Source organism: Momordica charantia (genome assembly GCF_013281855.1).
Source record: "Momordica charantia cultivar OHB3-1 chromosome 2 unlocalized genomic scaffold, Mcharantia_2.0 BLBB01000002.1, whole genome shotgun sequence".
In the NCBI taxonomy this organism is placed as follows: domain Eukaryota; kingdom Viridiplantae; phylum Streptophyta; class Magnoliopsida; order Cucurbitales; family Cucurbitaceae; genus Momordica; species Momordica charantia.
In genome coordinates, this window is record NW_028275160.1 from 9,524,401 (window position 1) to 9,549,891 (window position 25,491).

At 31.8% G+C, this 25,491-nt stretch overlaps 3 protein-coding genes across 3 annotated transcripts; 1 reads left to right on the forward strand and 2 right to left on the reverse strand.

The window, feature by feature from the left end:
• Positions 1-917: 917 nt before the first annotated feature.
• LOC148212776 (uncharacterized) lies at positions 918-2,920 on the reverse strand. Its single transcript, XM_088121287.1, has 2 exons — positions 2,431-2,920; positions 918-1,508 (listed from the first exon to the last, which is right to left on the reverse strand). Exons 1-2 carry the CDS (start codon positions 2,813-2,815, stop codon positions 1,426-1,428), a joined length of 468 nt encoding a protein of 155 aa, XP_087977413.1. The 5' UTR covers positions 2,816-2,920; the 3' UTR covers positions 918-1,425.
• Positions 2,921-8,539: 5,619 nt separating this feature from the next.
• LOC111017926 (glucan endo-1,3-beta-glucosidase 8) lies at positions 8,540-11,488 on the reverse strand. The gene is made up of 3 exons (XM_022293822.2): positions 11,018-11,488; positions 9,832-10,494; positions 8,540-9,318 (listed from the first exon to the last, which is right to left on the reverse strand). The coding sequence occupies exons 1-3, from the start codon at positions 11,359-11,361 to the stop codon at positions 8,877-8,879; spliced, it is 1,449 nt and encodes a 482-aa protein (XP_022149514.1). The 5' UTR covers positions 11,362-11,488; the 3' UTR covers positions 8,540-8,876.
• A 6,644-nt stretch (positions 11,489-18,132) lies between these two features.
• On the forward strand, positions 18,133-25,172 carry LOC111017913 (CLK4-associating serine/arginine-rich protein). The gene is made up of 13 exons (XM_022293803.2): positions 18,133-18,484; positions 19,015-19,053; positions 19,158-19,300; positions 19,475-19,550; positions 22,631-22,934; positions 23,032-23,141; positions 23,268-23,315; positions 23,434-23,631; positions 23,907-24,014; positions 24,184-24,311; positions 24,497-24,635; positions 24,729-24,899; positions 24,979-25,172. Exons 1-13 carry the CDS (start codon positions 18,288-18,290, stop codon positions 25,001-25,003), a joined length of 1,686 nt encoding a protein of 561 aa, XP_022149495.1. The 5' UTR covers positions 18,133-18,287; the 3' UTR covers positions 25,004-25,172.
• The last annotated feature ends 319 nt before the right edge of the window (positions 25,173-25,491 follow it).

Here is a 25,491-nt window from a genome sequence, read left to right on the forward strand (position 1 = left end):
CAAAGAAGAAAATACGACGATGGCACGACGACAACAATAGTGTAGCGATGGTGCAATGAGGAAAGGGAAGTTACACTGGACAGTTGGTTGGCAGTGGAGGCTAGCCGGAGATGGGAGAGAGAGAAGGGAGAGGGAGAGAGAAAACTATTGACAGTCAATTAACAGCCAACTAACGGTGAAAGGACCATTTAAAACAATTTCTAGAACTTCAATGACCAAAAATATCAATTTTGAAACTTGATGGACCAAAGAAACACCTACTACAAACTTTAGGGATCAACAGTAGCCATTTTGAAATTTCAAGGATCAAATAGACACTTGACTCAAACCTCAGGAACAAAAAATATATTTTTCCCTAAAGTTTATGCCAGCAAATTTTCAAGCGAATATAGTAGTCTCGATTGATGGTAGTAAAATGTGTCAGTATAGATATTTTATGCAGGCGATAAAAAGTTTCGTTAGGCAAATATTTATACCGATGGGTCTGCACTAACGATTTTTCCCTACCCTTTTTGTGTTTATGGCAACGATTTTTTGCAATGGCAGAGTTTTTATTGTAGTGCATCAAAGTTTAATGTATAATGTGATAGAAATTGAAAGTAGGATATAAATCGGTACAACTTACTAAATTGAAGGTAAAAATGGACTTTTTCCTATAATTTTATCAAAGGATACATTTCAAAACTCAACAATAAGTTTCAATTGCTTCGGTTCAACCCAAACTATTTTTTCGATAAACATGCTAAAAACAACCTAATGCAAACAAGTTAATAACTCAACCTAAATTGAACGAATTGAATTGAATTTATCGGATTCTCAAGTCATTGGGTTTTTTGAACACCCATAACATTTGTAATTTTTCCCAAAATATCGATCTCCACATCAAATTTCATCTCGGTATCAATATAACAAAAAAAGAAAAAGAAAAAAGAAGAATTATTTTCTTAACCATAATGTTCTTTCAACTACTTGGAGCTAGAAACTCAAAAAAGTCCAAAACATATTCCAAGAAAAAGGCAAAAGAAAACAACTTTTTTAACCTTTTTACAACACCATTCATACAAAAAACCTAGTAAATCAAAAAAACACAAAAAAAAAGGTTAAAAAAGAAGAAAAAAGAAACAGCCACCACTGTCTTCTTTTTCCTTTCCTCTCTTTTTCCCGGGAAACAAACAGAAAGCAAACCAAAATGGTAGCCTTTTTTTCCCCTAATAAGTTGCTTTAATTCCACACTGCTAAAACAAATTACCCAAATTTGTAATTATAATAATAATTGAAACCTAGAGTGGGTATAAAGAGTAATGATATGGGCGGTGGTGGGTGTGTTGGATGTGGACATTGATTTTTTTTTATTTTTTTTTTCTTATAATAATTTTGTAACTCTGGTTTAGTTTAGAATTAACCAGCGTGGTTAATCATTAGGGTTTAGGTTGAGGAGTTTCTCACCGAACAGGCAACCACCTGAGCCCACTGTCTCAGCCTTGTCTTCACTGCCTCTGCATTTTCTCCTTCATTTTCCCACCATTTTCCCACCATCCAAACACAAAAAATACAATCAGATTCATGCAAAAAAAAAAAAAAAAACCCATTTGTTAAAATTAAGTTTGGTTCTAAAATTTTGACAAAATAGCATAATATAGTAAGAACACATTATATAAATAACATAATGGAGTAGAAAACTTAAAATTTGATCCAAAAAACATAATATAAATTAAACGAATGTATTGGGAGACATTAAAAAAAAGTCATACTTGTAAATATTAGAGAAAAGAAATGAAAAGTTAGGCATACCTTTCATAAAATACATATTAAATTTACCAGAAAAATTTTCTCATTTCTTAGAATGTTTCTAAACTTTAGTTATTTTTTTTTCCCTATGAAATGAGAATTCGAACTTCCGATCTTATAGTTGAATACATGTATTTTAACCCACTGAATTATGTTTTGATTGACTAAATTTTAGTTTAAATTTTACCTTCTTTCAAAAGATTTTTTAATGAATGAATTTTGGTCTAGTCTTTATTTGATTTTTATCTCATTTTTGTTTTGGATCATGACTTTAGTATAATAATTTACTCGATAAATTTATTACTTATAGTTATGGTGTCATTTAAGATTTTTTCATGAAAATAGTGTCATTTAAGAATTAAGTCATAATTTACTCGATAAATTTCTTAATACTTATCTTGTCAGTTAAGAATTAAGTCATAATTTACTCGATAAATTCTTTGATACTTGCCGTGTCCTACTTAAGGTGTCATTTAAGAACCATGTGACTAGTGTAACTTAGACTAATTAAAATTTTAGTGGTGTAAACACTAAACTAATTAAGCTAAACATTAAAAAAGTTTGAGAAATTGAATAGACAAAAAGAAAAATTGAAAATTAGAAACTAAACTTATAATTGAAAAATTAAAGAAAAAGCAATACCAGTGGCGAGTGGGCTGGCGAGAGGAGAGGGAAAATCGCGGTCGGGGGAGGAAAACGACGTCGTTGACTTGGAGACGGAATCGTAATACTGTTTATTGACGACGGCGTGGTAGAGGCCCAACGCCGGCAGCGTATCGGAGAGGCGGCGGTCCAACTCGGGCGAGTCGAACCCGAATCCCAACTCGAGACAGGCCTTCAGATCCTCCAGATCCTCCTCCGTCACGCTCCGGCTCCGGCGGCTCTTGCTCTTCCCTTTCCGCCGCAGCCACGCCTCGTCGCGGGACGCGTCCGGCGACCACGATCGCTGCTTGTACAGAGGCGCCGGCACGAACGGCGGCCGTCGTGGCGGCGGCGGCGCGTAGGCGTACGGGTCGGACTCGGACATGGCCCCGAGCGCCGCCCCTTCGCCGGGGACCTCGCAGGAGGGATCTATGGCTTTTTTTGGAATTTTAACTTTTTGTGGGGTGGCTGTTTATAATAAGAGGGTTTTGGGGGGGGAGATATAAAAAAGCTTATAAGGTGGATATTTGGTAAGGGTGGGCCCGGGGCGACTTTGGTTTTGGTTTTGATTGGTCCACGTCATTGGTTTTATGATCTGTCTTCAATTACCCCCCTCCTTTAATATTCATATTTTTTTTGGTCTTAATCTTTTGAAAATCTTGCTTTGGATCCTTATTTTAAATCCATTTTATTGAACCATTGGTTAAGTTATTATTATTAATTTCCTTTTTTTAATTCTATGATATTTTCCCTGTCTTAACCAATTCGACTATGCTCAAGTTGATTTAAGTTATTGGTTATGTATTAAATTTATTCTTAATTAACTTTAAAAAATAAGTGTTTTGGACTTTAAATTTCATATTTAATAGATTATTGAAGTTTTAAAACTGTAATAATTCTTTGAATTTAATTTTGTGGAGTGAACATATGTTATATTTGAAAAAACTTTAATTATTCATAGATCTATTAGACACGAAATTTGGGTATGGTCTTATAAAACACAAAATTTTGTTGAATTTTGTAAAATGTTAAATATGACAAAGACCTATTAGATACAAAATTAAAAACTCGATAATCTATTAGATACAAAACTTAAAGTTGAGTGATCTATTAGCATGACTTGAAAATTTTAGAGACTAGATTTGTAGTTTAACCTATTGTATTTAAGCTTAAATTATAAACTTAGGCCTAATTCAATAACATTTTGATTTTGATTTTTTTAAATTAATTAAACACTTTAAAAATTTCTTCAAAATTTAAGCCAATTTTTTTTTTAAAAAAAGTAGTTTTGGTTCTTGTTTCTTGAAATTGATATAGATTTTGGTTAAAATTACGAGGAAAAAATTGCCAATATGGATGAAAGTATTTTTTTAATCTAAAATTTAGAGACTCAATATAAATATTTAAAAGTTTAATCATCCAGATAAATTTTACGACAAAGTAGAACAAACTAATTTTTTAGATTTTCGTTAGAGAATATTATATTTAGATTAAAATACTAGTTTGGACTCTGTATTTTCACTTTTAGTTTGTTTGATTTTTGTACTTTTAAGTTCATTTTAGTTTCTATATTTTCAATTTTAGTTCATTTTAGTCCTTTTATTTTTAAAAAATTTATTTTGGTCTATCTATTTTTAAAAAATAACTACTTTTCCCTTAACTTTATTTTTTAATATCAATTTTCTATCACAATTTAAACACGATATTACACCCAATATATTTCTTGAAATGTAATAATGACTTCATATTAAAAAGATTCTCTAGAATTGGTGTTATAATTTGAAAATATGGACAGAATTTGTCACTTTTTAAAAGTACAGGAATTAAAATGAATATTTTAAAAGTACAAAAACTAAAATGAATCAAAGTTGAAAATACAGCGATTAAAATGAACATTTTGAAAATACATGATCCAAAATGGACAAAAACTATAAGTATAGAGAACAGAATAGTATTTCAACGTAGATGGTAATGACTTGAAATTTGAATAAGAAAAAGTAAGTAATTATTTTATTTTTAATCAATACATTATGAAATTTTAATAACATTAAAATCGAAAAAGAAACATTTTTATTGAATTTTAGTTAAATTAAATAATTGATTTTAAAAATATTTTATTAAATTTTGGCTTATTTTGAGCAGGCCTAGGAATAAATAATTCGGTTGAATTTTAGAGTCGGCGTGATTCAATTTGGAAAGACTTTTTTTTTTTTTGAATAAATTTGGAATGAAATTAAATTTAAAGCTTTGGTATATGTGAAAAATAATAAATTATTATAATAATAATAACAATAATTTTATATGAAATAAATAGAGTGGGAAATGACGCTGAATTTGGAAAGTTTCTGGAGTGGGCATGCATAAAGATGTTAATAAATAATCCATGGAAATGGAAATAAACTCCATTAATAGTTATTTTATTATGTTTTTTTTTAAATTTGGCTTGTAAATATTTTGATAACTATACCCTATTTTAAAAACTGAAAGATGTTTTTAAAAATCTTTTTGTTTTTAAACTTAGAGAAATGTTATTAAAAAGTGAAATTTTTAAACAAATAAATTGTTAATAGAAAAAAACTTACATTTTTAAAATATAAAATTAAAAACAAAATTGTTATAAAATAAATCTTAAATTTAAAATTCAACTAGAGTTTCAAAAATACTTTTTTAAAAAGTTGACAATAAGAATAGATGAATAGAAATAAAATGGGCTCATTTTGAGAAAAAAAAAACTTAAAATTTGAAATAATTGAGTATTTGGCTATTTAGCCAAATAAATAGAGAAATTGGGCTAATTACTCCTCGGCATTGGCTTCTTCCATACTATTTATTTTTCTCTAAAAATATTATTCTATCCTTTCTTGCCTAAAAACCCGAAACTCTTTTATTTTTAATTAATTATGAAAAACTTAACATAAATAAAGTTAAACAAAGGAACATTTATTACTAACTAGTATATCACCGCATGATATTCTTTTTATTTATTTTTTCACTAATATAAAAAGTAATAAAAATATCACTATTTATTGAAAAAATATATCAAAAGTAACAAATTTAAAACAATGTTTATAAATGGATAGAACTATATATCCCAATTTTGTTGGTGAAATAATGTTAGAAAAAAAATATACTTTTTATTTTAAGAAAAATGTATTAAAACTTTTGAAATTTAAACTAAATTGAAGCTCTATAGTTAGTTATAATTAAAAATAAAATATTTGAAGAAAGTGAAATGACAAAACTTTTCCCATCCAATTTTTTAAAATTCTATATATTTATTAGGTGGATTTAAATTTTCATTTATATAAAATTGATTTTCCAACCATGATATTTTAGTTAATAAAAATATAATTGATTTTTTCCCATACTTTTTAGCTTTAGGAACATATCCATTTTTCTTTAAAACAATAGATACTCATAATTTTATATTTATAAGATGATTTTATTTATTATCTCTGTGCATTTAATTAATAAATATATTAATTACTATAATAAAAAATTATTATATTATAATATTTATATTTAATCCACTTTTAATTTGTTATATTAATTTTAATAAGTTATAACACATTTACAATTATCAATAGAAATATAGTTTAGAGTTCTAATTTAACAGATTGATTTCATATAATATTTTAAAAAATACTATGCATATTAAAATATCATTTTTAGCTACTTTTAATTTAAAAATATTTAAAAATATGCTATTTTCTTTAAATAAAGCTGAAAAAAATAAAAATAATAGTATCATTGCTTAATGTTGGTAGGAGATATTTTTTGTTTTCTGTTTTTTTTTTCACAAATAAGAGAAAAATTGATCAATAATCCATATTAATTTGTTCTAATATTTTAATTTGTATTAAGTTATAATAAATTTATAGTTATCTATAGAAATATACTTAAAAGATTTTTAATTTAACAAATTTCTAAATCAATGTATGTAAATTTCTAATAAAATATTCCTATGTATATTAAAATATTATTTTTTAGCTACTTGTAATTTAACAATGGCTAAAAATATGCTCTTTTATTTGAATAAAATTCAAAAAAATACGAATAATAGCATTATTGCTTAATGTTAAAATTGAGTAATAATTAAATTTCAAAATTTTTGAATAATAAATAATAACAATACTAATTGTAAAATAACTTATAACATTTATAGGAATGATTCAATACTGAAGTTCTTAGATATTGCCCACCTTAGATTGATGTTTGAGATCAAATTGTAAAATTCAACGACTTCTACTTTTAAACAATATTATCTTGCAACTCTTATAAATAGAAATACTCAACCTGCTACGCCATTGTGCAATATAACACTACTAAATCTATATATGTATAAAATATATAAGAATTGATCATTAAACAAGAAATGAAAATTAGAGCAAACTAAAGAAGAAGAGAGCTAAATTATGGTAGGAGGAAGAAGGGAGAAACTCATATATATACATGTAGAGGATCAATATAAGTTGAAAATTTTTTGAGATTCCAATACATTTTGAATTCCATTAATTTCAATTAAAGTAAAATCATAAATTGTTAGGAGTAAATATAAACATAACTTTTCATATTCAAGATTTTCATATCCATAACTTTTATTTTTTATTAATTAAAGCTATTAAAAATAAGAGAGGACATGTTTAGTAATTCAAAAATTGATAAGTGGGTATAATGTTCTAAAAATGTTATTACAAGATGCTCCCTTTTTAATATAGTATAGATTTTAGTTTAGTAGTTCCTAGTTAACAGCCTATTTGATAACGTTCTCAATTCTTATTTCTTATTTTTCGTTTTTAATTTTTGAGAAAAATAAATGTTTGGTAACGGTTTTTATTTCTTGTTTTTCATTTCTAAGAAAGGTACATTTCCAAAATTATGTAGAAATTTTGGGAAAACAAAAACTATTTTCTTTTTTCTTTTTCCGGTTTCTATTTTTTTATTCAAAACATAGACAAAAACGTTATTTTATTATCTTTATTTAAAAAATGCATAATAGTCAAAACATAAATATAACATAAAAATTTTGAATATTTGATTTTAAAAATTAAATTTCATATTAGAATTTTTACTTTTTTTTTAACCTAACATGTTTTTGTTTCTCATTCAATAATAATAAAAAAAAAAACGCAACAATTGAAGAAGAAATAAGAAATGATATTTTAACATAATTTTGTTTTATTTTGTTTTTTAATTAAAAAAGAAGAAATGAGAAAGAAGAAAAAAAAAAGTATCAAACGAGTCCTAAATTAAGCGATGTTAACACACATATATATGTCTATATACAGAAGAAAAGAAAATATATTGTGAATTTTGTTTTCGATCTTTTGTTTGTAAAAGTAATTTTTAAAAGGTTATAATCTATTTTTTAGAAACATTTTGAAAATTCTAGTCAAATTTCTCTATAGCCACCATCACAAAGTGACGTGGGCAGCTTGACTTTTAAGCTTTGAAGTATGAAACTTTGTTATCAACGAGTCTTTCAATTTTGATAAAACTAAATTAGAATAGTTTTTGTTCAACTGTGATTTTCTAACTGTTTACTTGATTAAGTTGCATGTACGTGTAATATTGGATTAAGTACAACAACATCAACATCAACATGTTAAGGGGATGTTTCTATTGAATTCTAAAGAGCAATTGTGAGAAGTACAGAGAAAACTTGTATAAAGAAAGAAAAATCTCCCAGTAATATTCTAAAGTATTTGTCTGCACACGATAATTGCACCAGCCGGGAGTCGAACCCGGGTCTGTACTGTGGCGGGTACAATTCTACCACTAAACCAGTGGTGCTAATTGATAAGTGAACTAGAAATTACATTATTTGTAACCTTTTTATAATTTTAAGTATTATTTCTTTATTTAATCCAAACTAGATTTCTCCGTCATCAAATTGAAACATATTTAAAATTTACACCTCAATTGGTATGGGTCTTACGTGTCGACTTTGTTTTGATATAGGCAAATGAATTGGAATTTAGTATAAGATATCTGTAAAAATTAAATTGGTTGATTGTAATATATTAGATTGACGGTAGACGTATATATAAATAATTGCAAATAAAAAAAATTGTTCTATTTCAATGTCTCTTCTCAATTTGTTTACAAGTTCAACGCAAAGTCGTATCATACTACTAAAAAAATTTAAAAAATTACAATAAATGACTTAGAGGAAAAAAAACAAAATTGGAAAAATAGAGAGAGAAACTTTCTCTCCTGCGGTTCATTTTTTATATAAAGTATATATATCTAAAAAAGATTTGAATGAACAATGTTTAAATGTTTATCGGTCAGCACATTCTTCATGCTCACCACCAATAAAAATTTGATAAATTTTTAAATTTTTGAAAACATATCTTTTTTTTAGTGGCGGTCAGCAATGTTGCTGACAGATAATCACCTAAATATTTTCTATACCAACACATGCTGATCATTGGTGCTTACACTTAAACAACCAGGCTCAACACAAGGCCAACCAGAGCAGTCCCGAGAAAACCCGCCACCATCGTCAACCGTTGTGCGGCACTGACGATCTGAACCGGGAACAAGCAAGTGCCGACAGAGGCATTCTTGGTGACAATTTGAGAGGAGCCATCAAAAACGCAAGCCTCGACGCTCTGGTCTTGAACCTGGAAATACATGTTATAAGCATAAGACATGTTCCCTCTTGTGCTCAAGTTGTTGCAGGAAGATCCATACACCAAGCTTGTGCAGTCCGACTGTGAACAAGCAAAGTCAATCAGGTAAGCTATTTTGCTCAAGTTCTTGACGCTGTCCTTGACCACACACCATTTGTGTTCCAAGTACTGAACTCCCTTCGCCGCCACTGGCCACTTGTCGTTCCCTTGGCCCGTGATGTCCATTGGAAACTTCGGTTTCCCGTCATATCTATTAACAATACACGACTGAATTATATAATATCCTTACCAGGTGTTAAGGATCCCACGTTGAAAAGAAAACGGACCTTACAATGGTTTATAATAGACATTGACTACTCCTCTTATTGTCAATTGATTTTGAAATGGAACCTCATGAATATTGATATGAACCCAAAAACGCTCAAACCAGTAACGATCTTGAAGGGGCATGTAAAGAAAAGTGACCTTACGTACAATGGTTTATATGATATACTTAAATTTAAATGCTACAGATTGATTTTTTAACAAATGATGACTTAGCGCAACGTGAAATTGAAACAATGACATGACATTTAAATAACAACATCGTGTATGACTTAGACTAATTTAGGTTTGAGATTGGTGTCTAGCTATTTGCTCTCTTCAAAACAAATACTTTAGCTCTAGATTTGGACTAAATCTTATTTAACCCATCAAATGCATCATCAGAACAAACTAAATAAATTTGTTAAGCTTTTGAGTTGAATGATGATTTTAGTCGTACCTGAAAATACCCCAATGGCGCTCGAAGAACCCGGGGAGAATGCTCTTCATATCCTCATCTAAAAGTCCAAACAAATACACTTCAAACTTCTCATCCGGCCTCATTGGAGTCCCCTTCTTGGCGGCCAGCTTCTTAAACAGCCCATCATAAAATTTTTGGGCGGATTTTGCATTTGCATGGTTACTCCCCTCTGTTGGCCACCCAACTTCACCAACAATGATCTTCATATCAGGTAGCCCAATCTTCTTCAACGACCAAACAAGTGTGTCATAGTTTGCATCAAAAACATTGCTGTATGTTTTTCCCTTGTCGTTGATCGACTTCCCGGCCCCATCGAAGAAGGCAAAGTCGACCGGGAAGTCGGGGTTCAGGTAGAGGCTGAGGAAGGGGTAGATGTTGACCATGAAGGGAGCCTTGTTGCTAGTGAGGAACTCGACGATGTCTTTCATAAGGTCGGCAATGTCTGATCGGAATCGCCCGTCGGAGGGCTGGTTGGAAGGCGACTCGTAGACGTCGGCGTTGAGCGCCGTCGTTACTTTGATTTTCTGGCCGAGACCGGCGGCGTTTATAGCTTTTTGTATGTTTTGTATGGCTGGTAATGTGAGTTTTGTAAAGCTTCCGTTGTAGGCCGCCAAGAATGGTTCATTTCCCACGATTACATACCTGTGAAGATTTTGAAAGTTAGTTGGTTTTAAAGGAATGATTCAATATGAGGATTAATAGAAAAATCATATGAAACTTGATGAATAAAATAATGATATCAGGCATGAGAATACTCTGAAAATTAGTCACAAAATCAATCAAATTTAGTAATAAATAATGCAATTAAAAGAAAAAAGGCCGATGCAACGCAAAGAACTAGTGACATTCATGTAACATTTCTATGGACATACCATGTTTTCATGGGTTCGACATCGACATGAGAGGTAAATCTATATTTCCACCCTAGTATAAGAAAATCGACAAAATATGAAAAATATCAACGAAATACCACTAATATATATATAATATTAAAATGGAAAAGAATTTAATATATATGTTCATTTAGTTGATATGATTTGGCCCACAATTGCTCCATGGAAATGAATAACAAACAAAAATTATTCATAAAAAATCATAGTAAATTGGATTAAATAGTTATTTTTATATCTAAATGACAAAAAAGAAAAGATGTAATTAGGAAAACCTGATATCGACACCACCTTCATACAAGTGAGCGGTGACATTCTCCTTAACCCAATCCTTGGCATCGCCGTAGCTCTTCGCAAATTTGGCGAGCTGGTCGTTAGGGATGCCGAGCATGGTCTCAATTTTGGAGCCAGCCAAGGAGCTCACGGTCCACGAGTCCGAATCGAACAGCTTCACTTTTTTAATCCCATTGTCCTTGAGCAAGTTCACCACAATGCTTGGGTTCAATGGGTGCGATGCCATTTCTCCCCAATTCACACCTATATCAGCCTCCACCGCCCAGGTGACCATTACTACGGCTACGAGAGCAGCCCACGCAGCGACGAATGAGGCTCGAGCCATGGCTTGATCAGCCGATGGGTTCGGGATGAGACGAATGGGATAGAGTATGGAGGAGGAAGGGATGGGATGGAGTGGTTTAATTTGGATTTTGAAGTATTATGGGATATGGATGGTTGTAAGAAAGAGAGGGAGGGAGAGATTTGTGTTTGATTATATGGCCTTTGTTTCTTTGCTGTTTATAGGCATTTGCAAGTTGGAACAAGACAGAGATATAGTGGGACAGATTTATTTTGGCCTTGATTGCTTCTTTCAATTTGCTGTTTTATAGGAAAGAGTGAATATTATTATGGGCTTCATTCAAAATTGCAATTTTAGTAGTACAATATCCTTAGAATGATGTAATTTGTTATTTAAAATTACAACTAATAATGATATCAATTTAGCGTTAGTAAAAGGAAAATTGATCAACGGTTTGAGGTGTGTTTGAGAGTGATTTTGGCATAATCAAAATTACTTTTGCCATTGTGAAAATCATTTCATTTTTTATTGATTATGTTTTGCATATTAGAAAATTAATTTTCGAAAGTTTGAAATCACTAAAAATCTACCAGTTGAATGGTGATTTTGGAAAATCAATTATACTTAAATCTCTTTTTTTAAAATGACTAGTTCTACCATCATTCTCAAACACACGCTTGATATATGTTTTCCACTGAAGCATTGGTCTTGTTTGAGGGGATATGCCTAGAAAAATTAATGTTATTGGTTGAATCTGGTTCTCAAGAGTTGGTTAGGGTTTTTTTTTAGTAAAAGTCATCGTGATCAATAATTTTTTTTTAAAATTCATTATTATTAAATAGTAGAATAATAAATTTTAATAATAGTTTATATTAAAGGAGGGTTGTTCCCATAAAAATGTATTTTAATTGATGTAATTCTATTTTAATTATATTCATTTTTATTACTTTTAAATAAATTATTATAATAAAAAATATTTACTATCAATAATATAGTAATAAAGTAAACTTAAATTTGTTATTATTGTAATAAAAAAAATCAGTACAAAAATGCTTGTGTAAGTAGCTTTGGAAGAGATATAATTGTGGTGCAGACCAATTTAGGAAGATTAGAATTCTTATTAAAACCTACCCAAATACAAAGAGAAGCCTCCTTTATATAGGAGGACACAAACAGTTTTAAAACAAACAAACTCGATAACTAAACCAACCGAACAACTAACACCTAACTAACTAATCATAGTTCCGGATTACATCAGATTGCCTCCCTCTGAAAACAAACTCGTCCTCGAGTTTCTTTGAAGTAAGTGTGAACGAGTCTGGAGCTTCGTATGGAGTAATATCAGCAATATTAAATATAGGACTGAAGTTGACAGAGGTAGATTTATATGATAGGCATTAGGTCCATATTGTTTCAGAATCTCAAAATGACCAATTTTCTTCTTATTGAGTTTGTTGTATGATCCTGCTGGTATTCGTCCTTTCCGTAAATGGATCATAACTAGATCTCCCGGTTTAAAATCCTTTGGTCTTCTCTTATTGTCTGCTGCGTCCTTATATTTTTTATTGTTGATTTCAATCTGCTCTCGCACTTCCTGGTGAAGTTTTAGTATCCTTTCAGCCATAGCTGCAGCCTCCATACTGCAATCCACAGAAGAAGGTAAATTCGCTAGATCTATTGTAAGCGGTGGGAGTTTAGTGTAAACCTGCATATGATTGAAAGCGAATTCTGCATGAGCAAGAGCGAGATCCCACACTGTTTAGGTTTATCACTGCATAGACATCGAATAATGTTGCCTAGAGTCTGATTTGTGACTTCTGTCTAACCATCTGTCTGTGGGCGGCTGGTGGTGTTGTATTTTAGAGTTGTATCGAATTTCTTCCACAGTTTCTTCCAGAAGTGGCTAAGAAACTTTACATCTCGATCTGAAACAATAGACTTAGGAATGCCATGAAGGCGTACCACTTCCCTGAAAAAAATATTAGCCACACAAACGACATCTGAAGTTTTATTACAAGCAAGAAAGTGAGCCATTTTGCTAAAACGGTCTACTACGACTAGGACGGAATCAAAACCTCTTTGAGTTTTGGGCAATTCTAATATGAAGTCCATAGATAAATTCTCCCAAATTGTTGCCGGTAAAGGGAGAGGAGTATAGAGGACAGTATTTTGAGTGGTACCTTTATTAGTTTGTCAGATAAAATATTTAGAGACATAACTAAAGACGTCTTTAGACAACAGTTAGACGAGGAAGCTTAGTAGAAACTATCTCAAATGACGACTTCCCCATGGATCCATTTCGCATATGGTTGAAAGCGAATTTTGCCTGTGCAAGAGCTGCATCCCATTGTTTAGGCTTGTCACTGCATAGGCATCTAATAAGGTTCCAAAGTGTCTTGTTCGTTACCTCCGTTTGACCGTCTGTTTAGGGGTGATTTGTGGTACTATATTTGAGAGACGTGTCAAACTTCTTCCATAGAGTTTTCCAAAAATGACTAAGAAATTTTACGTCCCCATCTGAAACAATAGATTCTGGTATTCCATGGAGACGAGCAATCTCTTTGAAAAATATATTGGCAACATAGACTGCATCCGAGGATTTTTTGCATGCTAGAAAATGTGTCATGTTGCTGAAACAGTCAACTACCACCAAAACCGAGTCGAAACCGCGTTGGGTTTTGGATAATCCCAAGATAAAATCCATAGATAGATCCTCCCATATGGTTTCGGAAGTAGGGAGACAAATATAGGATGTTCTTGAGGTAGCCTGGTGCAGGTTGATATTGTTCATTGCCAATCCTTACTTCTTTATTCCGAACTTCTTTACCACGATCCATCTTTGGTGGATTGTGCTGCAAGTTTAAAGAATCCTACTCGAAATAATTAATGTGGTTATCAATTTTTGATAATCAAGTCTATTGTTAATTGAGACATAATAAATTAAATCAAATTATGTAACTAAAAATTCGAACAATAGTGAAATAATTTGTTAGATTATCAAAATTATAATTAAATATTAAATGATTGGAACAAATAAAATTACTTATTTTTACTCTTAAGCTACTTTCCAAAATTGAAAAATCAAATATATTTTTTCTATTTTTAAAAGGATAAATATAATAATAATTAAAAAATACAATCTATAGCTAGCACAATTATTAACAACGTTCTTAATCTAAATATGGATACAAAACTGTTAGACGATTTAAAAAATGGATGGTACAATTAAATATATTAAGGTAATATTATGTAGTTAAAGAAATAATGTTTTGATATTAAAAAACTATAAATAAAATAGACTCGATACAAAAATTGAAGTTTATGACGTAAAAATAAATTAAACCAAAATAGTAAATAAGAAAAAAAAATCTTATCTAATTATATGAATGAGGATCTGTCTCTTTCATCTTAAATTTATTAATTATTAGTTTCAATAATTATTTTTTTAAAACATTTTTAAAGTGAAAACTTTATATTGCTCTCTCCTGAACTTCTGCCAACGATGATTCATTACTATCTATGCAAACATAATTTCAATGCAAAATTCATTTGAACCGGACAATTATTATTCGTTGTCAATTTTTTTTAAAAAAGAAAACAACAAGAATCTTTTTTGTGTGTTTTCTTAAATTATTTACTCATTCTTTTATCTTTTGTATATTATGTAATAAGGAAGAATGAACCAAAATTAAAGAATTGAAATTTGAGAAAGAAACTGAATACTATGTACTACTATGAAATCATTGAAAAAATGTGGGATAAAGAATCATATGACCAAAAAAATAAAATAAGAACAACAGCAATCAAAAAGTCATATTAAGATAAATAAGAAAACTAATACTAAAATATAACATGAATATATTTTAAAACGTGAAAAGAACATTAACTAAATATTAAATCAAATTTGAAAATAACATTAACTAAATATAAAAACACAGAACGTATCATGAATATATAACTTAAAAGTAATCCACATAAAAATATTAAAATAATCTAAAATAATAAAAGTTGAAGATGATAGGAATACATAATTTTGTTACTCTACCTCTTAATCGATTAAATATGTTTCTGGATTCTCAAATATTCTTTTGACATGGTTCAGTGTTCACTCATGAAGATAAGAAAAATCTTCATTAATATTTTGGAAATGAGTTTTAGGTGAAAGAAAAACACATAATATTTCATTTTATAGATTATTTGTTATGGCACCTATACGTGCATCACTTCATCAAACAGTTGTACTTTTCATCGGATTAACTTCTCTCAACACATCTTTTCACTCGAACAGTTACAACTCTTTTAGATTAAACTCCTTGTTTCATCGGATGGTCACAACTTTTTTTGAATTTGTTATCCCAACAGACACTTTAACTCGAACAGTCGTGTCTCTTGTAGAATTAAAGGGCAAAATAGGTATGTATTTAAAAGTTGTGGGCAAAATGAGGAGGTTTTTGTAGATTATTTGTTATGGCACTTATACGTGGATAGATGCATCACTTCATCAAACACTTGTACTTTTCATCGGATTAACTTCTCTCAACACATCTTTTTATTCGAACAATTACAACTATTTTGGATTAAACTCCTTGTTTCATCAAATGGTCACAACTTTTTTGGATTTTTTATCTCAACAAACACTTTAACTCGAACAGTCGTGTCTTTCGTAGAAATTTGAAGGGCAAAATAAGTATGCATTTAAAAGTTGGGGACAAAATGGAGAGGTGAAGATTCTCCTCCATAGTCCCATTTAAATATAGTATAGATATAGATTTGTTCTCATAATTAATCTCTCCATGTTAGCTCTAGTGTTGATTAAAGTGAATCCTACGTTGTTATAGTTTTAAATCTTACGCTCATATAGAATCTTAAAGACCTAATATATATTATCGTGTTAAGCAAAAACAGATGAACAAGAAGAATAATTTTCTTTACGAACAATATCCCTAGTGTCTGGATTTAAAAGCTTTTTACCACCACAGAAACTCAAAAAAGAAGGAAAATAAAAAAGAATATTTTGATAGCATATGTAACATCATTTGGATGAGAATTTGCTATTTAATTTTGTTACTTGATGGCTTTGGCATTTTCCTTTTAACTTAGATAAGTCGCTGTGCTAAACTATTTTTTAAAAATGAAATGTCCTTACAAACCAACACGAGAGTACTTTCAACATATTTTATTTAATCTTCACAAACTTCCTAAATTTGTTTTTTAAGAAGTCATGAGCTGAACCCGTGTAGGCTATATAGTAGCTATTAAATTTTTAAGCCGTTATTTGCTATACTTGCATGGTTTGATAGTCCGTCTCATTTTAATGTGGTGTAAGGTTCATCCACGTCTCTTTCTACCCGAGCATCACATGAGCAAACGTTGGCCACTCTACCTTGTTCAACAATTTAATTTATTTTATCATTTATCTATTACATTGTGTCAAATCAATCCAACTTTGTTAATGACACATGTCACGTCATCATTTAATAACAACACTAAGACTATTGAAGTTAATTTATAAATTTGTTATTTAATATTTTTCTTATAAAAGTATGCTTACATATAAATAAGGAAATTTGTAATGGTTAGCTAAAACATTTGCAAATATAACAACTTTTGAGTCGGGTAAATATGACAAATATTTGAAATATTATTTTCGTTTTTTAGTTATTTCGATTTTATCCTTCTAGATTTTCAAGTATATCAATGATATATCATATTATATACTATATATTAGGTATATCAATATTCATATCAGGTATATTGCTAATATATCAGCCATTATAATCAAATATATTAATGTACATATTAATGTATGTATATCAAGTACGTTATAATCAAATATATTAATGTATATATATTGATGCTTACATATATATTAATGTATATATATCAGCCGTTATAATCAAATATATTAATGTATATATATCAAGTATGTTATTTGGTATATTAGCACTCATAGAAGGTATATCGTTGATATATTAACACTTGTAATCATGTATATCAACGGTCTATCAAATCAAGTATAATCAAATATATATAAAAGATATATGATTCTTTTGATGGTACCCTCGCTGGTTCATATCATGGAATGTAAAGGAGAGAGATAGATGTAGGCGTGAAGTGAGGGGTGTGAGAAAGAGAGAGGAAATACTATTTTTAGAGGGAGGGAAAAAGGGTATGCGGAAGAGAGAGGAAAATTAATTTTTATGATTGAACAAATCAAGAAGAAGATGGAAAAAAATAATAATAATAAAAAAATAATTCATCTCTCGTCTTCCTCTCTTCCCTCTCTCTCCTCTTCCCTCCCCTCTCCCTCTCTTTCCTCTCTTTTATTCCAGGAAGAGAAACCAAGAAAAAGAGAAGAATGAGTGTCAAAAGAGAGAAAATAAAGAAGAGAAAGGATGAGTTAATGGAAAATGAGAGAGAAAATAAATATCGAAAAAGAGGGGGAGGGAAATAGAGAGAGTGAAAAAAATTCTAGAAAGAGACGGAGGAAATAAGAGAAACAAATCTAAACAAATGAATGGAGGGATAATGGAAGTAAATTGGTATCCAAAGTGATCTCAACAAAGATTAGAAAACATAAATTTTGAAAAAAATGGGTAAAAAACGATACTGCCTTGTAAAAAAGGTTATTCAACCCAAAAACCTTTGAAAGTTTGGGGGTATCATAGTTTTTGCAATTATTTTTTTTTTAATTTTAGTTTTGCAAAACCCTTACAAAAAATAAAAGAAAAAAAAGGGAAAAAAATAAATTGGGCCAATCTAAGAAAAAAAGCCCAAATTACTGGAAGCCTAGAAAACACAAACTGAGTCCAGAATCCGAATCTTCCCGATGCCATTGAAGAACAGCAAACCGTCGTCGTCATCGGGAACTCGTAGTTCCATGCGAGGAGAGGAAGGGGATCAGGGTTTAGGTTTTCCATTTTCCCCGATTCAATCGAAATCCATTAGAATTGCATCTTCTTCCAGAGATGTGGCACGAGGCGAGGAGATCCGAGAGGAAGGTCCACGACATGATGGACGCTGCTCGAAAGCGAGCTCAAAGGCGCGCCGTCTTCCTCGCCAAGCGCCGTGGCGATCCTCAGCAATCCATCCAGGTCGTCGGAACTCGCTGCCGCGTTTACCGTGACGATGGTCTCTATCAAGCAACTCAGGACCAACAAGGCCTGTAAGAACTCTTCTTCGGCTTCTCATTTGATTATTAGCGGCATTAGATACTAAATGCTTGGATATCCTATTCTCGGCTGATTTCTGTCTTAAGGATACAATTCTGGATGATTTGAATTGCTGCAATTCGTTTATTTTTTCCAAAGTTATTGAGGACCATTTGGGAATTGGCTGCTAGAGTTGAACTGCATCACTATCCTGAAACCTTTTTCTTCTTCACTTCGTTCATTGCGTGTTTAAAATTTAAAACGAGAAATGAGGTATTTATTTGCGGATCAATAGGAACTGAGGATTTTATTGCAGGAGGTTCTAGTTTTATGTTTTAACCCTCCTCGTAACACCCTTAACTGAATTGGTACACGTAAGAATTTTGTTATATCCGAGCATTTGTTGGCTGGGGTTTATCTTCTTATTTTTTGGTTAATTGTCAGATTGTGTTTTATTATTTTGGTGGCATTACTGTTTTTGAGCTCCAAACTCTAACTTTACCTTATGTCTTAATTTTTTCTTTTTGTGTAACCTCTGTCTCAGGATTCCTTGGAATGGTAAGCAGGATGTAATGATTGACAGGTTCGTTCCTGTAAATCGTTGGAGGACTGTTTGATTTTTAAGTTCTCGTTTGGCTAATTATTTATGATTTAATGCTGAGGGGTAGGTGTTAATTTTTTGAGCAGATTTGATGGACGTGCCCTGCTTGATTTCATTCGAGAACCCCGACATATTCGAACACAAGAAAAATCGGAGGAAGAAGAGGAATTAGAAGAGTTTGTTAATTTTCAGCGTTATCGAGATTTAATTAAGCATCGACGTCGAGGATGTGGGTACTTCTTTTTACTTTTATCGAACTCTTAAATCCTCTAACAATTCAATGCATAAACCCACTAGCTTTCCTTATTCGATGAGCAATAAGGACAAAGGTTATTTTTCTTTGTATATTTTATAATGATGATGTAAATATTTAACTAAGCTTTCTACATTTCCATGTCAACAGTTAATGATGAGGATGGTTTACAACATGTAAATCAAGAAATGGAATCCAAGGTGTCTGCTCCATTTGTATCAGACAGGTTTCTCTCTCTCAGTCTCTCCTCTTTTTCGTTCTCTCTCAATATATATGGATGGATAAGGCTAAATATTTTATTCTAAATTTTCTAGTTCACTTCTCTTGAATTATCTAGAAGTTTGTCTTTCTCACTTTAACTGCGGTGGTTTGGATTTTGGCAATTCAAATAGAAGGAATATGGCTGGTTTTTCAATGTTTTTCATTATAGCATCTCTGTGGTACTCTTGCCAAGCATGTATAGCATTAAAAAAAAAAGTTAAGGTTTTCTTTTGTGAAGTGCATGCATGTTTTACTTGTTATTTTCTTGCTTGGCTCAAAGATACTTGTTTTGATAAATTCATTTTCTTCTAACTTTCCTTTTCTTAATGTGACCAATGGTCACCATTCTTTAATCTGAATCATTTAGGGTTTGTTGCCAATTTCTTCTTCAAAATTTTCCCTCTTTCCTTCCTTTTTCCTTAATGAAAATGCTTTAATGACACTGATTTTCAAAGTAAAATCAGCTAGGTTTGTTCAAATAAAAGCTGTCCCTTTTCCACCTCTTCATTTGACAGACGCTTCTCCTTCCATCATTGATTTTCACCTCATTAATGCCATCATCTTTAGCCCCTTTCTGTAATTTTCCATCCCTTTCACCCGGTTTTCAGTTTCCTTTCAGATTTTTTAGCCTGGTTTCCAATTATCCAACAAATCTACTTATCTTGAAGTCTTAAAACAGCAAACTGTTCATCTTTCAGTTCCAGCCTGTACCAAAACATTTTCCAGCCACCCAGAATCTTCCTGCTCGTTCAAGAGAATCAAGACTGTTTTGTCATCTTCAACCCTCTTCATGATGTTCTTACCACAAATCCAGTTGGTCCTACATTTTTATTCATTTGACTATCCCCCTTTTTTCCTCCAAAGAGATTTTTCTCCTTACTTGGAAGGCCAAACAAATACCCCTTGAACTTAATTTTTTCCACTCATCTTTCATCTTTATTTTTAGATAAATCAGACGTCTATTCATTCATCCTGTATGAACAGAATTATCCACCCTTATTTTAGCACCGATCAAACAAGAATCAGTATTTACATCATACAATTTCAAGGTAGTTTTAGAGGAAAAACCACCATAAAATTTGTCCACTTTTTCAATCAACAAGCTGTTAGAAAACAGTGTTTCCACCAACTGGCACCATCCTTCTTTCTTCATCTCTAACAACTTCTATTTCACTTGGAATAAACCTGCAATAATATTTTTCCCGCTTCTATACTTGCCCCTATACGTTCTTCTAAGTTAATAGTTCTTCTTGCCCTTTTGATATAGCCTTCAACATGTTCATTAGTAAGCAATTTTATTCATCCACCATGACTTGGAACCACTTTAGCTTTCCAAAATGTTCCTTCAAGTTCCATCTTTTGAAAAATCTCCACCCTTCGACTTGTTCTTTTGTTCTCTTTCATTTTTGTTTTCTTCAATGAAAGCTTGATTTCTCATTAAAAAAAAACTTTAAAAAAATCTCCTACCTATGATCTACCCACTCCAATTAATAAGTGTGGACAACTCAATGGGGCCATATCAGCACGGGTTCATATTCAACATACACCCATCCCCATCATGTTCTACAAAGCCTTCCGATTTTGTTCCAACCATCATGAAAACATGGTCTAGTGATGACTACTGTTCTCTTCCACCTTATTTTAACTATATCAAACGTAAGATTCACTTTTCTCGTCAGGTTTCTTATCAAAAAAAAAAAAGAAGGTTCACTTTTTTCTCCTTGACAAAACTTCCTGGCTCCACCTCGATTTTAGAAATATTTCTGCATGTATTTTCCCCCCTCCAACAACTCATTACCTGCTTACCCACCGAGATCTACCAAGAGCTCCGAAAACACGTTCCACTCTCCCTTGTTCAATTGATTCTACTAATATCTGCCTTAATTTCATGTTAGGATATTTTACCATTTATAGAGTGAATTTTGTATTAGATTGATGCAATTTTTTTGGATGTAAAATTCTACTTTGCTCTGTAGTCTTTGGTCCTTATAGTTTCCTTTCTGTCTTCTGTTTTGTTCTCTATACTTCCAAATATTATGTTTTGGAAAATACTTAGCTCCCCACTAGTAAGGAGGAATCTTGTCCACACCACCATTAAATATTTGACAACTAAGAGAGGGAAATGCAAAAACAAAAAGTGTTTTAAAAAAGGATGAGTTGTCAAATATTAAATGGTGGTGTGGACAAGATTCCTCCTTACTGGTGAGGAGCCAAGTATTTTCCTTATGTTTTATCATTTTATAGATGATATTGGGGTGAAACAGGGCAGTTCAAGTTAGGGATGTACTCTCCGTCTTTGTCCTATTCCTCAATTTAGGGAACCGAGGTTGTGAATCTGTTTGGATATCAACTTCATGTGGGAAAAATCTGAAACCTCCGATTATACTTTTCCTCTAATTATTATTGTTGATGGATTATTTTATTTATTTTTTGTGTTTGGATGAAAAATTAATTAAATATTTATATATACATTAAAATTTTATATTTTTTAGTTTACAAAATATTTATTACATATTAATGATAAATAAATGGCAAAATTTAATAAATGTATAATAATTAGAAATTTTTTTGGGTTATGGTTGAGACTGAATGAGAATTATTCTCCACTCCAGTCCCTGAAAAAATTGTGAGAATTTTTTTCCACAGGCCTTATTTTAAACTAGGATTCTCCACCTCGCTTGTGTAGGGTTTTGGACCCTACGAGGACTTCAGTCATCCCTATCTGTTTTTTTGCTTTAACTTTGCAAGTTTTTGTACTCAGCCATTAAAATTTCAGAACTTTTTTTTTTCTCGCCATTAAAATTTCATTTGTATATAATAGAAATTTTAAGTTACCCGTTCTTGATATTAGTATGTGGTTTAATATGCATGTCCATGAGATAGATGTCACATAAGATTCTTATTAAATATAATAATGAAATTTATAAAATGACTGATAAAATTAGGAATTTAATTTTTATTCCTCATTAGTTTTATGGGTGGAATTGCTGCTGCTGAATTCTATATAATTCTTTATGGTCTTTCTTGTGTTGTGAATATGTGAAGATCTCAGCAACCGCAGCCTCCTTCTGCTGCAAGCAAGGGATCATATTCACAAGTGGCATTTTCTTATGAGGCGGATGTGAAGGAGGAATCAAATTCAGATGCAGATGATAATGCTAGTGAAGATGATGAGGACGAGGATGAAGAGGAGGAAGATTTTAACAGTGATGACAGTAATGACGAAGGAATGGAGGTAATAGCAAAAGAGTTCGGAGTCAAAAGATATGGTTGGCTTGTTTACATGGATAAAAAGGCTAAAGAGGAAGAGAAGAGGCAAAAGGAAATAATCAAAGGTGATCCTGCAATAGTAAGTCACTCCCATTATGGTTATTAACAATACCACAGATTTTTTTCAGCTTTCTGATAGTCAATAATCTCTTAAGCCTAAAATGTGAAACTCGTAGAGAAAGCTAAGTCGCAAGGAAAGAAGGAAAGCATCTCAAATGGAACGGGAAAGGGAAAGAGAAGCTGCACGAATTACTGGTACCAGAGTTCTCCATCATGATCCTTACCGGTATAATTCTGCAAATTTTTGTGATATGTGAAAGGATAAATGTTCACTTTTGTTCAGTGGTATGATAGGGCACTGGGCAGTTTACTTTTAACGAGCTATAATCATGCATTCTATTTTCACATGTAGAGAGTCTCGACGTAGTCCAACTTATGATGCTTATCCACGTTCTAGAAGGTATGTCTTTTGATGGAAACTTTCTAGCATGGTTTGCGTATCCTGTGGACAAAAATGGATTTTAAAATTACTAGTTTTATTATTTAAAAAAAGCAACTCCATTCCTATTATTCTGCAGATCAAGGTCCAGATCGCATTCCCCATCACACTCGAGGCGTCATTCTCGTGGGCATTCTGATGATCATCGAAACAAACCAAGGACTCCTAAAATTGAATTTATCACAGAATTTGGGGGCTCTGGCGAAAGCAAGGAACCGAGGCTAGAAGGACTATCTCCACCACCATCTCCTCCATCTCAGCCTGATATGTTAAACCGGTCGGAGCACTCGACCTTTCATTCTTGCGAAGATAGATTGGACAATCTTTACTCTGCTGCAGCTTTCTCCCATTTTGTTACCTGAGGCAAACTTGTGTGGTTTAGTATAGATCAGGCCTAGGATTATCAGCGTAACTGCCCACGGCAAGATGGAAGGAGGCTTCCTTTTTGAAGCTCAGATATTCCCTAAAATGGATTTAAACATAATCACTAGCAAATATGCATGGAACTTTTTTATAATGGGCATGCATCTCTGATCTTGTCCTTTCCTGCAGGCCATCATCTGGTGCTGGTCGTATACTCGAGGCATTGCATATCGATCCAGCATCTGGCGTGACACTTGATAAAGATAAGAGCGGCAGAGCTGTAAAACCATCAGCAAGGTATTTATGAAGTCTCAATTTACTTTAGTTTCAAGTCCTTTGTACTGAAGCTGATCCACTTTTTCCAGTCTTCAAAATTTCCAATATTAATGTTTGTTGCCTTCTGCATATGAAGTTAGAATATTGTGAAGTTTTCAAAATAATTAGGGACATTTATTTCCTTATACAGTACGTCGTCAGCGCTTGCAAAGTTAACTAAGGCAAGTTCTTCTGGAGGGCCTTTAAAACAGGGAGAAAAGAAAGAAACTCCTCAAGAACGACTAAAGAGAATCATGAGTCAACAGCTTAATAAACAAAGTATGTACCATAGATCATCTACATTTTTCATTGTGGGGAGGGGCTTCCACGCATCTGTTCTTTGAAGATAATAATCTTATATCTTCCTCTTCTCAATGTTTGGGATGGAGTCATCTTTATTTCAAGATCTTTTAAAATCGTCTCTGGCATTTATGATGATCGAACAATTGGATGATCCCATGCAGTTAAGAAAGATACAGCAGCAGAAATGGCTAAAAAGAGAGAGCAGGAGCGCCAGAGACTTGAAAAGCTAGCAGAAACTAGCCGATTAAATGGTCACAGGCGTCGGAGCCGCAGTAAAAGCTACAGCCGATCACCTCGTAGGTAAGTTATATTCCAACTTTTTAATGAAAAAATGTAAGATTTTTAATCTGTGATATGCAATTATACATCGACACCTTCGATTGATTACTGCAGAAGATACCGCCGGAGTAGGAGTAGGAGTAGGAGTAGAAGTAGAAGTAGGAGTAGGGGTTCGCGGAGATATTATTCTCATTCCCGGTCTCGATCTCGCTCTCATTCTCACTCTCACTCTCGAAGCCATTCTCGCTCTCATTCCCGTTCACCTTCTTACTCTCGCTCACCAAGGTAATTCTGTTTGTTTCACCTTGTTATTCGACGGGTCCCGATAACTTAGGTTGATGATTAGAGGAGCCAATATTTGCAGGGTGAGGAGCCGTACAAGATATTAGAAAAGGAATGCTGAATCCTTTTTTCTGGGAATATTTCATCCTCTCTTCTCTCTTATTTCTCATATTTTTGTTATGTTTCTTACTCCGAATCTGTTCCTTTCCCTCTCGTTTGTATTTGTTTATAATATTGAAAAAAAATTACTTAAAAAAGTTTACATGGTCTTGGACTTGTTATGATGTTTTGTAGATTGATGATCTGATGTACAAATTATCCATTGGATAAATGTATTTCATCTTTTTATATAATTACGTTAAATGTATAAATCTCAATTTGCATTCACACGTTCAAGAAAATTTAAGTATAACAATCAAATTACCATTTTTAGGAAACGAGCCCTAAATTTAGTGGATTTCCCAAATGATTGATGTGTTTATAAATTTCTTTATTTTCATTTAGTTGTTTCAAAAGGTCTATTTTAATAGAAGAGGCAATATAATTTTTTTAGGTTAGAAAACACAATAGTCTTATACTTTTAACATAAAGTAAT

Excerpts from the sequence above, each read along its gene's own strand:
- LOC148212776 (XM_088121287.1), bottom strand. The coding sequence starts at position 2,815 with ATGTCCGAGTCCGACCCGTACGCCTACGCGCCGCCGCCGCCACGACGG. Across the intron at positions 1,509-2,430 it reads CGCCAGCCCACTCGCCACTG|GAGAAAATGCAGAGGCAGTG; the intron begins GTATTGCTTTTT and ends GGGAAAATGAAG.
- LOC111017926 (XM_022293822.2), bottom strand. The coding sequence starts at position 11,361 with ATGGCTCGAGCCTCATTCGTCGCTGCGTGGGCTGCTCTCGTAGCCGTA. Across the intron at positions 10,495-11,017 it reads GAAGGTGGTGTCGATATCAG|GTATGTAATCGTGGGAAATG; the intron begins GTTTTCCTAATT and ends AAATCTTCACAG. Across the intron at positions 9,319-9,831 it reads CGCCATTGGGGTATTTTCAG|ATATGACGGGAAACCGAAGT; the intron begins GTACGACTAAAA and ends TATTGTTAATAG.
- LOC111017913 (XM_022293803.2), top strand. The coding sequence starts at position 18,288 with ATGTGGCACGAGGCGAGGAGATCCGAGAGGAAGGTCCACGACATGATG. Across the intron at positions 19,301-19,474 it reads TAAGCATCGACGTCGAGGAT|TTAATGATGAGGATGGTTTA; the intron begins GTGGGTACTTCT and ends CCATGTCAACAG. Across the intron at positions 19,551-22,630 it reads GCTCCATTTGTATCAGACAG|ATCTCAGCAACCGCAGCCTC; the intron begins GTTTCTCTCTCT and ends GAATATGTGAAG.